This window comes from Nipponia nippon, unplaced genomic scaffold (genome assembly GCF_047370975.1).
Source record: "Nipponia nippon isolate SJK-2023a ecotype South Korea unplaced genomic scaffold, ASM4737097v1 scaffold_31, whole genome shotgun sequence".
NCBI lineage: Eukaryota > Metazoa > Chordata > Aves > Pelecaniformes > Threskiornithidae > Nipponia > Nipponia nippon.
In genome coordinates this window covers 6,155,879-6,170,254 of record NW_028262349.1, presented here as the reverse complement: position 1 = coordinate 6,170,254, position 14,376 = coordinate 6,155,879, and the positions used below count along the sequence as shown (strand labels likewise).

General features: G+C 49.6%; 1 protein-coding gene across 9 annotated transcripts in view; it reads right to left on the bottom strand.

Moving 5' to 3' along the window:
* SLC1A6 (solute carrier family 1 member 6) overlaps positions 1 to 14,376 on the bottom strand; it is a 41,059-nt gene that overhangs the window by 4,833 nt on the left and 21,850 nt on the right. For 4 of the 9 annotated variants that reach the window (XM_087769785.1, XM_087769777.1, XM_087769786.1 and 1 more), the window contains exons 3-10: positions 9,362 to 9,619; positions 8,386 to 8,523; positions 6,282 to 6,486; positions 5,394 to 5,436; positions 4,448 to 4,788; positions 1,917 to 2,150; positions 658 to 852; positions 69 to 203 (exon numbers count right to left, since the gene is read on the bottom strand). In XM_087769785.1, coding sequence (XP_087625911.1) covers positions 69 to 203; positions 658 to 852; positions 1,917 to 2,150; positions 4,448 to 4,788; positions 5,394 to 5,436; positions 6,282 to 6,486; positions 8,386 to 8,523; positions 9,362 to 9,575 — 1,505 coding nt within the window. In that variant the 5' untranslated portion in view covers positions 9,576 to 9,619. The other 5 variants (XM_087769782.1, XM_087769784.1, XM_087769781.1 and 2 more) reach the window with 5 other exon arrangements.

Sequence of the window (14,376 nt, the reverse complement as noted above, 5' to 3'; positions counted from 1 at the left end):
TACAGACGAACTCTGTAAGCACTGGCAGGGAGCACAGAGCAGTGCATGCTGCTGAGCAGGGGACTTACAGAAACCAGTCCACAGCGATGATCAGCGTAATGTCTTCAGTAGGCAGCCCCACTGATGTCAACACTATAACCATTGTCACCAGTCCTGCCTGGGGAATACCTGCGGCTCCAATGCTGGCTGCTGTGGCAGTGATGCTGGAGGGAACAGGAAAGCACAGCTATCAGCAAAGGGAAGAAAAGAGGTAGTCGCATTTGCAAAAATGTCAGGAAGCAGCTGAAACTCATCATCTACAAAACACCTTGGCAGCCTTTCTGCCCTGGTCACCGAGCAGGATGGTGACACATGGGACATCAACATAGCAGCCAGGCTCCCCCCTGCCAGGGCGCCGTCCACAACAGACTGCACACTGCAGCTCTAGCTAAGGGATGGCCCAGACCTGGAAGTGCAATAAGGGCTCAAGTGGAGCCTCAAAGACGTGGTGCCCAAATCATATGTGCTTCTACAGCTGGAGGTGTAGTACACCCTTCTTTTCCATACTTTTTTTTTTCTCATTGTATCTTCTGAGCAAAAGAGGAACCAGACCACAGCTCAGATAAACCGACAAAGCTGAAGCCCTTCCTGTACTGCCGTAACTCTTTCAAAAGTCACCTTATTGTGATGATCTGCCCGAAGTCAAGTTCATAGTTGTTGACTTGTGCAATGAAGATGGCCGCAAGGGCCTCGTACAGAGCAGTGCCATCCATGTTAATTGTAGCTCCCACAGGCAGAACAAACCTCGTGATGCGCCTGTCCACACCATTGTTTTCTTCCAGGCACCTGAAGGTGATGGGCAGAGTCGCTGAGCTGAAAGGAATTCACAAAACAACATGAATTGGGTATATGCTGACTTTGGAAGAGGGACTAAGCCTCTGCCTGGTTTATGACCTTACCCACCTGCTTTTTCACCCTGCCATGTGAGCCAGAGGCCAGAAGCTGCTAGGAGAAAGAACAGTCTAAGCAAGGCTTCCTCAGATATGGTGCACGCTGCAGTTGCACATTCGGACATGGCTTTCCTCAGGGGGCTGGGACAGGGGCTGTGTAGCCCTGAGGCTGGTGATGCTGGTATAACACCAAAAGAAGGTGATGCTGGAGGATTCAGTGTACATAGGACAGAGCCTCAAGTCCAGAACTCCTTTTCCAGCTATTACAAATATTTGAGCCCTTTCTCACCCCCCTCAGTGCATAAGACAAGAATGACCCATGTATGAGAATATATCTTGCCAAGAAAGCAGAGAATTGTTTCTGAAAGAGAACATGAGCAGGAAAAATGCAGTGTGTTTCAGTGTGAGAACGCACGTGGGAGACACCGTTGCGTGCTTGCCAGGAAATGAGCATAGCAAGAAACACGGCACTTAGTGAAACAACAGCTACCTACGATCCCTTGCTTCGGCTGTGTTGCATGGCAGTGGGAGTCATTGAACGTACGGGTGTTTATGCCTTCGCCCAGGCCTCCTGTGAGCTTAATGCCAGCTGCATACAGTATGTGTGCCTGGGAGAGAGAAACGTGCAAATGTGCGCGAGTACATGTGTGCGAGAGGTTATGTGCATGGGGACTAATGCTGCAATTTATGGGATTTAATATTTGTCCTGAGCTCAGCATTTCAGTGCTGCAAGCAGAGTCACCACCGTGGTTGCTACGGAGGAATATGGGTCATGCACTGATGGTTAGAGATGGCCACGATTAGGGCTCCTGAGCAGGGGAGTGGGAATCTTTCCACTCTCAAATGAGCTTGGCTGGACCAGTGCAAAAAGCTGCTAGTGCTAGAACTCGTGAGACCACAGTACTGCACTGAGGGCAATGGAGCGCTGAGAAGCAGCCCCAGAGTATCCACACCAGCCCCAACCCTACGCCTGTGTAGCCATCGTACCTTGAGGAGGTGCCCAGGGCTGTGATGAGGGCCTGCAGAAGCCCTGCAATGAATACCCAGGGGTTTCTGTGAGTGACGATGAAGTAGAGCAGTGGTAGGATGCAGAGGGCATGAATGAGGAGTCCAACGATGACGGTGAGCGTGTACATCCCCAGCTGGCCTCCCATCACTGCTAGGTCATCCATCTCCAGGATTTTGCCAGCAATTAAAAACATGATCCCAACTGGAGCATACCTGTGGCAGAAATACAAGGCCGACGCTCAGAACTGGCACCCACACTTTCACACCAGCTTTAATGCATGCTGTCTGGACAAATCCCCAAAAAGGCAGCACACCAGAAGTGCTCACTGAGCCTAATTGTTGGATAATACTGCTGGATTCTTTTCCAGAAACCTGGAGAGAGCTGGGACTTGTTCACCATATGGTCAAAAACCAGCACTTGTTGCACTGTCGGGGACCCCAGCGCTCTGTTGTGCGCACAGCTTGGGCACTGGTGGAGGTTTCCTCCTCCTTCTGGGTTCCCTACATGTTTCCACAACACTCCTTCTAGAATTGATAGGGGAGATTATCTAGAGGAGTCTTCAGAGTCCCTTCCTTTCCTAACAGAGCTTAGGCGGAGAGTGTTTTTTTTTACTGAGAGGCACAGGGAAGTACAGGAGAAACAGGGAATCGGGGAGTAAAAGCAATAGTGTCCCATAGGCGCTGAGACATCAGCCTTGCTCTCTTCAGATGTTAGATGTTCACAGTTAGAGAACAGGAACATACAGGGAATCCATATCTGGTGTAGCAAGGACTGGGAACACCATCACCTGTGAAAGCCGTAGCTTATATAAAAACCCATTTTGAGGTACGCTGCTACCCTTTCCATTCCTTATGGCTTTTTTCCCCCTCCATAACAATGCCTCTCATGAGCAGCAGTGAGGCTCCACAGAATGGAAGCCATAACATAGACATGGAGAATATCATGGGCACTAAACTAAACATTGACAAATAACTGGACCAAAGAAAATCTCAGCTCCACGGCCACACCTCTCAGGGCTTGGCCTCTACAGCTCAAGAGCTCACATGCAATTCATGCACAAGGCTCAGAGCTCCACATGCCAAACTCCAACTTAGCCTGGGAGGTTTGGAAAAGTTTCAGGAAAGGATTTCACAAATATTTCATTTCCTCTGACCTTCCTCTTAGAAGACATTCTTGGCTGCGGCTAGTGACCAGATCTCCCCAGTGAAAACAAGCTCCTGGGAGATGCTCTGCAGACTGTGGCTTCAGGAAGGAGTGCTGGGCTGCAGCTGACGGCCCTGCCTCCTATGCCAGCAGGATTTTTTAAGTCAGGAGGTCTCTCCAGACACTACCTACTGTACGCGCACAGGCAGTTTCTGAGTGTAACCCATGTGCTATACCTCAACACCCTGCCTTCCTTCACTGTGAGGGGGAGCTGAAGGAGGGGGTGTTGAAGGCACCTTGAAATTGTCTCTGGGAGCAGTGTGCACGTCTGTTTGTTCCGCTGTGCTTGTGCTCTCCCTTCTGTGCCCGTGGGCAACTCTTATCTCTTCTTAGGGAAGCAGGACCTCAAGTTCTGGCTCATCTGGGGAGGAAAAGATCCCGGAGGGGCTGGGGCTCCCCAGTGCTCTGCTATGAGCTCAGGGTTGTTCTTCCCCTTTGTGTCTTTCTGTGTAAGGCCTGTCCCCCTGGGCCCAGGGTGTTGCTCTGAGATGAAAGACTGTAACTAGACCAGGGAATGAAAGCTGGAGTGATCTAGAACAGGAGAGGGCGTGGGGCTGACAGATCCTCTCCCCGTCAGACATTTCCACGTATTCTGCCAGCCCCGCATCTCTCCTGTCTCACGGTATCTACCACAAACTCCTATTTAGACATTGAGGCCCAGATGAGTAAAGAGCTTAAAATAACAAGATTTGGTAAAAATGCTGCCTTCTAGAGAAGACTCGTCTCAGCAGTGCCTCGCTTACCTGGACCATGTAGCACAGGCAGCCTTACACAGAAAGCAACAAGCAGCTGAGCTTTAGAGGAGTTGGGATCTGGGAGACCTCAAATTGAAAGGCAGAAACTTTGAGTTGACCTTGTCAACCCAGCTCAGCTCTCAGACCTAATGCATACAGATGCCACCCTGAGTAGCAGGAAAGTGGCAACAGGTTATTGTGATTCGTAGCTCAGACTCCTGGAACATAGCTGGAAGGAAAGCTTTTGGTGGGAAAGCCTCACACCCTACCCCTGTTGGTAAGGCTAAGAGATCTTCCACTCCAGCTCTCTGGTCTTCCAAGGATGTTTCCAGCAGCCTCAAGGAAAGCAAGTCCTGGTGTACCTGATATTTCTAAGGTAAAAACAAAAAACAGGAAATGAAATGTGAACAAACATCCCATCCAGACTTTTCCCTCCAGCCTGATGGAGCCAAAGGAGAGCTGTGCCCATCTGCTTTTCCTGTGCATGTCATCCTTAAAGCTATCCCACTTCTCATCAGGTCAGTGGAAACTGCACCTGCAGACCTCCTGCTCCAACCAGCCGTGCTCCTCACCAGATGATAATGGCCACCAGCCTCATGATGGCTTCGTTGAGGCAGTTAAAGAACTCCCGCAGGGCCCGTCCCTTCTGCTTCATGCTGCCGATCACCAAACCGAAGCACATGGAGAACACTACCAGCCCCAGCGCGTTCACCCCATTGGCTGAGCCCGGGATGGGAATGACTTCTTCAAAGGTCAGCACCTCGGAGACGGTCCCCAGGGCATGAGTGACGTTCTCCAGGATGCCGGTGAAGTTCTCAGGCACAGGGATCTGAGTGGCTGTCACACCTGCTGTGACATTGCTGCTGTGGAGGACGGTTCTGGTGAAGACCCTGGTGCTGTACTGCGTCTTGTACTGAAAAGACACAGATTATCAGATGCACTCCCAGGCCCTGGTTCAGGAGCTCAGGACAACATGCTAGGCTCTTGCATCCCTTCCTACAGAAAGGAGAGAACCGCAAGTTCACTGCTGACCTGTGTGGGAAACTTGCCTTGCCTGTTCTCAAGCTCCCTAGCTTAGTACTTTCACCAAAAAGTTCACAGCGTTGAAGGTTAAAAAAGACCATTGGAACATCTCATATCCCTAGGACCGAGATATTCTGGTTTCTCTGATAACCCTTTATACTGCTTCCAAGGGCACTAGCACTACAGAAGAGACAAATCCTTGGAGAATCTGCTCCCATTTCACTGCCCATCCAAGTCCGCTACCTGAGATTACACAAACCCTTCCTGACTCTGAGTGTGAGGTTGAAGCCCCCATCTACAGACAGCTTCAAAAGCTTGTGTGGGGGCTGCTATAATACAGACTAACAATTGCAGTGCCTTCTGGAGCAGTCAGACGTGGGGAAGCGTGAAGGCAGGATAGAGCAATTGCTATTCCATCCCTCAGCGAAGTAGGTTGGACCAGGGTCTAGGGCACAGGGCGCCAAGGGAAGTGATAGGGCAGGTGGGATGTCATACCTGTTTGAAGCAGGCTTCTACCAGGTTGGGCGGGAACATATTCCTGCAGTAGATAAAACAAGGAAAGAGTTATTGCTCTGTTTGACTAGCAAGAAAACATGGGCTTCCTGGCCAACACGTCTGTCCTGGAGCAGTGTCTCGAGTCACAACTCTCACAATGCCAGCTCAGGCTACAGAGCAGACGGGCCCTTTCTGTCTGACTGACAGAAGATAGGAATATGCTGACCTGGAGCCAGGCACCCTCCAGAAGATTTTATTTCAGGTGTGTGGAAAGAGACTACACACATACAGCACTGGGATATGGGTCCATTGTAAAAGCATCATCAAACCCAGCTGAACCTTGAAACAACGCCATATTACAATTTTTAATATATGGCCTTGCTCTCAGCCTCATCTCTACAGCTGTCATTTGAGCTCTCTGTTATCTTGTACCTTAGAAACATAGCTTCATACCACTTGAGATGGTACAGCTTTGCAATTCACTGTGGAAGGTCACAGCAAGGGAGGGAGAGACAACGTCTTGGGAACCACGGCTTGGTCTTGGGTCTGTGAAGATGGATATTCGGAGTAGCCTTTGCTGGGTGAATTTCTGAAGGGTATGCAGTCATTGATAGTTCCATTACTCGTTTTGCTGAGCACACCTTGGCTTCTTGCATTAATACCTCTAACAGAAGGGCTGGATGCCAGAGCTCCAGGCCAAGCATTCAATCTCAGAGTGGCAAAGTCAGTTAGCTGGACTGAGCTAGAAGTAGTAGGCTGGGCAAGACAGCCATAAACCTCTTTCCCTAGGAGTGTGTGCCTAAAGCTGTGACACTTCAAAAGGACATTCCGTGGAGGAATGTAATCTCACTGATACGGTCTCAACATGAGACCATCGTGTTCACCTACCTCACCAAGTCCATGAAGGCATCTGTGGTCTGCACCTGCTCAATTCTGCCCTCTCGGTGAAGCTTGTCCTTAGATCCTTTTCCTGGGTGGATGATGATCACCATGAGGATGCCAATGAAGACTGCTATGATTGTGGTCACCATGTAGTAGACGACAGCCCGCATCCCCATCTTCCCTGAGGCTCTGCCATCCAGCGAGGCCATTCCTGGGGAGTCACACAGAGAGACAAGGTGGGAAGGTCTATTGTCTTACAGGGAAGGGGGAAGCCCGAGGAAGATTCAAAGTGTGCAGGGCACATGCGTGAGCTGGACGGGAAGCAGGGATCTCTAGGAAGCACAGCATACGGGGGCAGACTTTGGAGCTCCAAAGTGATGTTATATGGGAGAATGTGGCTTGTGCTTATGAAGAAGCATAGCACCGGTGGGTCTTAGGCTCCATTTGGGAATGTAGCAATGTCCTCCTAAAGCTCTCAGAAGGGAAATACGCCCCTCCCAGTATATCGGGCCTTTAAGTCCCTAATGGTGGGATGTTTCAGCAGGTGGAATGTCTTGCAGTCCCTTCTGCTGTCTGAAAGCTTGGCAGGGGCAAGGGGAGGAGTTCATTGCAGTGTTAAACCCTATGGTCTGGTCCAAAGGGACCAGGGGTGGGGATTGTAATGGAAATACCTTTAAATTGTTGTAACCCATGATCTGAGTTGCATGTTACAGGAATTACTGTAGCAGGAACCACCCAAACCAGTGGAGGACAAGCCTTGCAAGCACAGCAGTGACCTGACCGGAGCTGGCTTTGGTGCCCAATAACTCCATGCAACACACCACCGCTCCTGTCCTGAGTGACCACCATCAGAGATGGAGCCCAAAGTCATGGACTAAATGAACTCAATGGACATTTTGTGGACATTTGTGGACATGTTATGGGCATTTTATGGACATTTTACAGGGGTGGTCCATAGACTAAGGGAATGATAGTTGTGTATTATATCAAAGGATGGGAAGGAGAGTGGTGTTAATGAGGTTGTACTGGATAGCGTGGTACCTGAGCGTGATGTAAATGGTATGGAATAAGGAGTGGAGAATGTGCTGGTTTTGGCTGGGATAGAGTTAATTTTCTCCACAGTAGCTATTATGAGGCTATGTTTTGGATTTGTGCTGCAAACAGTGTTGATAATAAGGGGATGTTTTAGTTATTGCTGAGCAGCGCTTACACAGAGTCAAGGCCTTTTCTGCTCCTCACCCCACCAGCGAGGAGGCTGGGGGTGCACAAGAAGCTGGGAGGGGACACAGCCGGGACAGCTGATCCCAACTGACCAAAGGGATATTCCACACCATATGACATCATGCTCAGCATATAAAGCTGGGGGAAGAAGAAGGAAGGGGGAGGATGTTCGGAGTGATGGTGTTTGTCTTCCCAAGTAACCATTGCGCGTGATGGAGCCCTGCTTCCCTGGGGATGGCTGAGCACCTGCCTGCCCATGGGACGTAGTGAATGAATTCCTTGATTTGCTTTGCTTGCATGCGCGGCTTTTGCTTTCCCTATTAAACTGCCTTTATCTCAGCCCACGAGTTTTCTCACTTTTACTCTTCCGATTCTCTCCCCATCCCACCGGAGGCAGGGGGAGTGAGCGAGCGGCTGGGTGGGGCTTAGTTGCCATCTGGGGTTAAATCATGACACTTCTATGAGGACCTGGATGAAACAAGCTCTCCAGCCAGTGACCAGCTCCAGCTCTTTTGTACTGGCACCAATTAACCTTCCCTAGGCTGGAGGAAACCTGAAGCTGACTTGGGCGACAAACTTCTTGACATTTGAGGTTACATAGGATGAAATCCTTGTTAGTGCTCAAGTGTTGGGCATCGGAAACACCACATTGTGTCCTCCCTTGTCTTCTGAGAAAGCACAAGGCCGCCTGCTTCTCTTCCCCACTACTGAGCCAGCAGGGGTATGAGTGTGAATCACGTTTACTACAACTGTAGGTTCAGGCTTGTCACTGTTAGCCAAGCTAATCCAAGCAGCTCCAGCTGGGGCACAGAGGCGTACTCCAACAACAGCTAGCACCCGTCTTTGCTGATTATTGCTTTGGCTGAAAGCAGCAGAAAGCACTTCTCACCTGTAATCAAGCTGGAGACAATGAGAGGAAGAACCAACATCTGGAGCATACGCATCAGCAGCTCACCGGGGAAGGAGAAATACTTGATCTGGCGATAGGTCAGCTGGTAGGGCCGGAGGGAGAATGCCAGGATGATCCCTGTGGATTAGCAAGGGATGAGAATGGAAATGGGACAGTGTGATCCAGCGGTCTGTCCCTCAGTCCTACAGCGTGGCTTTTCTCTTTCTCATCTCCTTTCAGCTCCTCTTGTCCCCAAGGGAGCAAATGCTCTTTCTTTTTCTAAAAGGCTATGATCCAGTTTTTCCTGTATGCTCTCTCTCTCCCTCTGACATATTTATATGCACAGGAGCCTCATGCTAAACCACGGGTCTCCTTGTTGCTCTGGCGTCTGTTCCCAGGAAGCTCATGAACGTAAAATGCTGTGACCAGAGATATGACCTCCCAGCCTAACCTAAGTGCGACCTCACAGTTCAGAGACTTTGTCCACCCACCTCTTAAAGCTGAGTTCAGCTAGTGAGTTACAGACATATAGCCTGGATCAAAAGCTAGGGACAATCCACTGTCTGCTGGGCAGATTTAGTTTGCATTGTATCACAGCCCTTTGCATCAGTTCCCCCTTCTGGTACTGCCAGGCTCAAGCTGTGGGATGAATCTGAAGAGCCCCTGTGCCTGTAGCTGCACTCACAAGAAGCCTCTGAACAAACCTGGATGTTTTTTTATGAGGGTTGGTAGATGGATCATCAAACCCTTTCTGTTGTAGACTGTTCCTAAGCTGCAGCCAGAAAGGATCAACAAGGACTCCCTCACACCCCCCTCCCTTGCACACAAAGGTGCTTCTGATTTGGACAGCATTTTGAGCTGTCAGCTCATCAGCTTCACCTCCCCAGACAAATCGTTATGATAAAATAAAAATCTTTGTAGAATAAACTTTTTGCCACATTATAAATGGTGCCCAGTGTTGCCACCAGCTCCATACCTAGTAAGACTGCAGCGATGGTGAAGAGGACGAAGGCATTTCTCCTGAAGAAGCTTTTAGCACTGTCAGCAGTGATGCTGTGCATCCGCTTCTTGGCCCGCGCCGCCCGCTTCTGCACCGCCTGCCGGAAGCGCTGCACCCGGCCCTCGGCATTGAGCCGCTTGGCCGCGTCCTCGTTGAGGAACAGGCTGTTGACGTGACTCTGCTCGCTCATGGTCAGCACGGCTGCTCAGTCCCCAGGACACGGCTCTGCCTACGCTGGGCAGGGAGAAGCAGAGGAGGGAAAGCATAAGCTGCATCACCCGACACCTGCCCTTCATTTTTGTCATTTGCCTGGGACCCTGAGCAGGTTTATTTAGAGTTGATTAATGAGCTCCTCTGCAAGGAGCAGACCCCGGGGAAAGGCACCTAAAGGGCTGCCAGGGTCTTGTCACAACTGCTCTGGTGTCTCTGGAGAAGCTCTGGCCTCTGTAGCACCCAGCCTGCACTGAGGAGTGGCTAGCGGTGGCCAGGGCAGCCTGAAAGGCCTCCGCAGCCACCTCGGCTTGTTCTTAGGAGTTTCATCAGTTTGGACAGGAATGAATTTTTATCACCTGGCAATAAAACCAGTTCCTGTACACAAACTGTTCCAAAGAAGACCAAGCAGCAAACAACGTTTCTGACATACCTGCTAGATGGACAGGCCCCTACCAGAACACCTTTTCCCATGACAGCGAGCAGCACTGGCTGTTTCTGCAGAAGGGAACATAATCCCTTTGCCTTCCATGGAGCCTGAGGATAATGCTTTACTGACTTTCCTTTGAAGCACAACAGGACTTTCAAGTAGTATCTCTTGTCAAACTCCACTGGTGGGGTTAACCGGTTGTCCTGTCTTCACAAATACTAAGATCGTGATCAAACCTACTCCAAAGAGGTAAATAAAGGACCAGTTCTGCTCCATTACCTACTGGCTGCAAGGCCTGGAGCAGTCTATGGTTCTTTAACTGTTTATTTTTTACTCTTATTCACATATTCCTCAGAACAAAAGAACAAGGGGGCTACACAGCCATACCAGTCCACTCTGGAGTGCTAGAAGGCACCAGCAGTCCAACAGTTCTTACCATTAGGGGGATCACTGCCTGACTGTGCAGGTGCCATTTTCCTACTGTCACTGTGCCTTGACAGATACAAGGTCTGAAAATGATTCTTGTTCCCAGGAGTTTGCGAAGAAAATACAAGACTAGATGAAACCAAAGAAGAACAAAGTCACCTTAGGACATCAGCGGGTGCTGAAAGACCTTTCGTTGGTGTTGCAAGTCAAATAAGAGCTACTCCATTTGCAATCCTAAATTTAAGCCAAAGAAACCACCACAACTGGGATTACATTCTCTATAAAACACACATCTAGTGTCTGCCATTTGGACCCAGATAAATGCCTGTCATGAATTGAAGACATCACATTAAGGAGCAATTGGTTCATAGTACCACATTGCAAGGTCATTTCCAACAGACAGATGGAGGAAAACCCCCGTTCTGACAGAAGATTTGTTTCCACAGATGCTAATGCCTTCATGAGGTTCAGAGCAGTGGAGAGACACCTGAGGTGGCCCAGCCGTGTCACTCTAAGCCCTCCCGAGGCTAAGCTGTGTGAAGGCCACTGGCAAAGATTCTGGGCTTTTGCTGCAGGGACCTTGCAGTGCTGCTGTGGTCACCCAGGCTTTTGGCTTAGCAAACAGCATTCTGTGGATTTTGGTCCACTGATTCCAGCTTGATCACGCATTCACTTCCTTATTACACCACCCTGCTTTTATCTGTTGATGGAGCCAATATACATCAGACCGGGTGAAAACTTTGCCTGTCTTCCTCCTTTTCACTGCCAGTCATCCTACTTCTCATAGCCATGCATGAGAGAAAGAAACTGTGAAGTACATGTTACTTCAGTTCATTGAGTTTGTGCCTCCTGAACTCCACAGGAGGTTAAGAAACTATGGATTCAGTCCCCTGTGCCCTAGAATAGACCTGCAGTATTTATTTAGTAGCCTCCCAGATATGAGGTTGGACAAACAAAATTATTAGCTGTCAGGTTCCAATAAGCCAGGACTTTCACACATCTTGTATCCTCCTGTCTTGCCAGTTACTGGCATCACTGGCCCTCCAAGGAAGAGGACACCTCTCAGATCTCACCCTTTGCCACCACAGACTCACTCAATAATCCCTTTTGTGATCCATCTATCATCTTTTGTCTGCGGAATTTCCAGAAGTCTGTCCCAGAGCTTACTGCCCTTATGGTGAGAAAAGTAATTGCCTGCACTGTCAGCGGCTGGGGGGATAGAACAGAAGAGAATTGACTCTTTCAGGTGGAAGGGACCTACAGCGATCATCTAGTGCAACTGCCTGACCGCTTCGGGGCTGACCAAAAGTTAAAGCATGTTATTAAGGGCATTGTCCAAATGCTTCTTAAACACTGACAGGCTTGGGGATCAACCACCTCCCTAGGAAGCCTGTTGCAGTGTTTGAACACTCTCTCAGTAAAGAAATGCTTCCTGATGTCAAGTCTGAACCTCCTCTGGTGCAGCTTTGAACCATTCCCACACGTCCTGTCCTTGGATCCCAGGGAGAGGAGAGCAGCACCTCCCTCTCCACGTCCTCTCCTCGGGAAGCTGCAGAGAGCCATGAGGTCGCCCCTCAGCCTCCTTTTCTCCAAACAACACAAACTCAGAGTGCTCAGCCGCTCCTCAGAGGCCATGCCTTCCAGCCCTGGCACCAGCTTTGTTGCCCTCCTCTGGGCGCATTCAACAACCTTCACATCCTTCTCAAATGGTGGGGCCCAGCACTGCACACAGTACTCCAGATGAGGCTGCACGAACGCTGAATACAGCAGGATAATCCCCTCTCCTGACCAGCTGGTTTTGCTGTGTTTGATGCACCCCAGGATGTGGTTTGCCCTCTCAGCTGCCAGGGCACACTGTTGACTGCTGTTGAGCCTGCTGCCAACCAGCACCCCCAGGTCCTTTTCTGCAGGGCTGCTCTCCAGTCACTCCTCTCCCAGTTTAGACTTGTGCCCAGCGATACGCCATCCCAGGTGCAGAATCCAGCACTTGGACTGGCTCAATTTCATGCCACTGATGATTGCCCAATGCTCCAGTCTATCTAGATCCCTCTGCAAGGCCTCTTGTCCCTCAAGAGAGTCAACAGCACCTCCCAGTTTGGTGTCATCAGCAAACTTGCTAATGAGGCATTCAACTCCTGCATCCAGATCGTTGATAAATACATTGAACAGGACTGGCCCTAGGCTTGAACCCTGAGGAACACCGCTGGTGACCAGTTGCCAGCCAGATGTAGCCCCACTCACTACAACCCTTTGAGCTCTGCCCTTCAGCCACTTCTTCACCCAGTGCACCATGAACCCACTCATCCCACAGCTGGACAACTTGTCCAGAAGGATGCTGTGAGGGACAGTATCAAAAGCCTTACTAAAATCCAGAAGAACTACATCCACCACCTTCCCTTGATCCACAAGACGGGTGACGTTATCATAGAAGGATATCAAATTAGTTACAGGACTTTCCCTTTGTGAACCCATGTTGACTGTGCCTGATGATTGCATTATTCTTTAACTGCCTTTCAGTAGCACTCAGTATAATCTTCTCCGTAATTTTTCCAGGTGCTGAGGTTAGACTCACAAGTCTGTTGTTTGCTGGGTCTTCCCTCTCATGCTTTTTGTAGATTGGAATAACGTTGGCTAGCTTCCAGTCAGCAGGGATGCAGCACAACTGCCTACAGCAGAATGGATTACCACCTAAGGCAATCACTTCCAAAAGCAGAGCCAGCAAAGAAAGTTTCAGCCCCCCAAAACTCTCTTTCTTACTCCCACACCACTCACCCATCATCAAACAACCCAGCACACCTTGGTAAGGTGAAGGGCTACCTTACTTTGACATGCAAAGCTCCCATCTCCTTAGTGAAGTGAAGACAGTCACGCTGACGGCTCTGAAATCACCCATCATGGGCTTGCTACACACAAACCAGGCTTCCCGTTCACCATGGTGACCTGAGGAGACCCACGCTGAACCGGGAGTACAGAAACACAGACTCACCTCTCCTCCAAACCTTGCTTTTCTTAGAGTTGGACCATACCACAGCAACGGCACAAATTCCCGTACAGGGAAGGTGGGAGCAGAACCCACGCATATGAAGGGACTAACCTGCTCTTTTCTCCAGATGTCTCCCCATCCACATGCACTGGAAAACGTATTTTTGTGCAAACAAAATGAAATTTCTACTTGGATATGGGAAAATTCAGGATTAATCATTTGATCCCCGTTCCACCATATGTTCAGCAGCCTTCTCAGAGCAGAACTTAGCGCACAGAAGGAACTCACCAGCAGAACTTGCTCCTCTGATGTCCCCACCCTCTTGCTGACTTGCTCCCTTTCTCCATCTGCATATTTTGCAATACAGCAGCCCCCTCCACAGCACATTCCTTCTGCATCACTGGCCTGAAATTGTGTAAATATTCCCTATTGCATCAGATGGAAGTTCTCAGACTGCTGCAGTAAGTCATCAAAATACTCTTGCAGATTAACGGTCTGTCAACGGCTTGGATTTTCCTTCTTGTGAGGAAGAAGGTGGCTTTGCCGTCTTGGTGGAGGTTCTCCTATTCACGGCTGCTTCTTCAGGCTCCACTCTGCCAGAAGCACTGCGATATTTGAGAGAGCATTTTTGGAGGTAACTTCAAGGCCAGAACCAGGAAGCACAGGGTATTTTGCAAGAAAGTTCAGTGTTGCAAAACTAATGCCTAGTTCCTGGCAATGAGGTTTCGCATAAACAGTGGAATTGTGGCTATTTTAGGGACATCAGTCAGAAGATGGTGAAAGTAAAAAATGGGGAAGGAAGACTTTTGCACGACATTTTTTTGTCCTGCTCCTTGCAGATTTTTGTGTGGTTATCTTCCCATCTACCCAGGGAGAAGATTTCCAACATGGGGGGAGGAGGGCAATAGTGCTTAAGGACCTATAAAGAGCTAGAAAACAGGA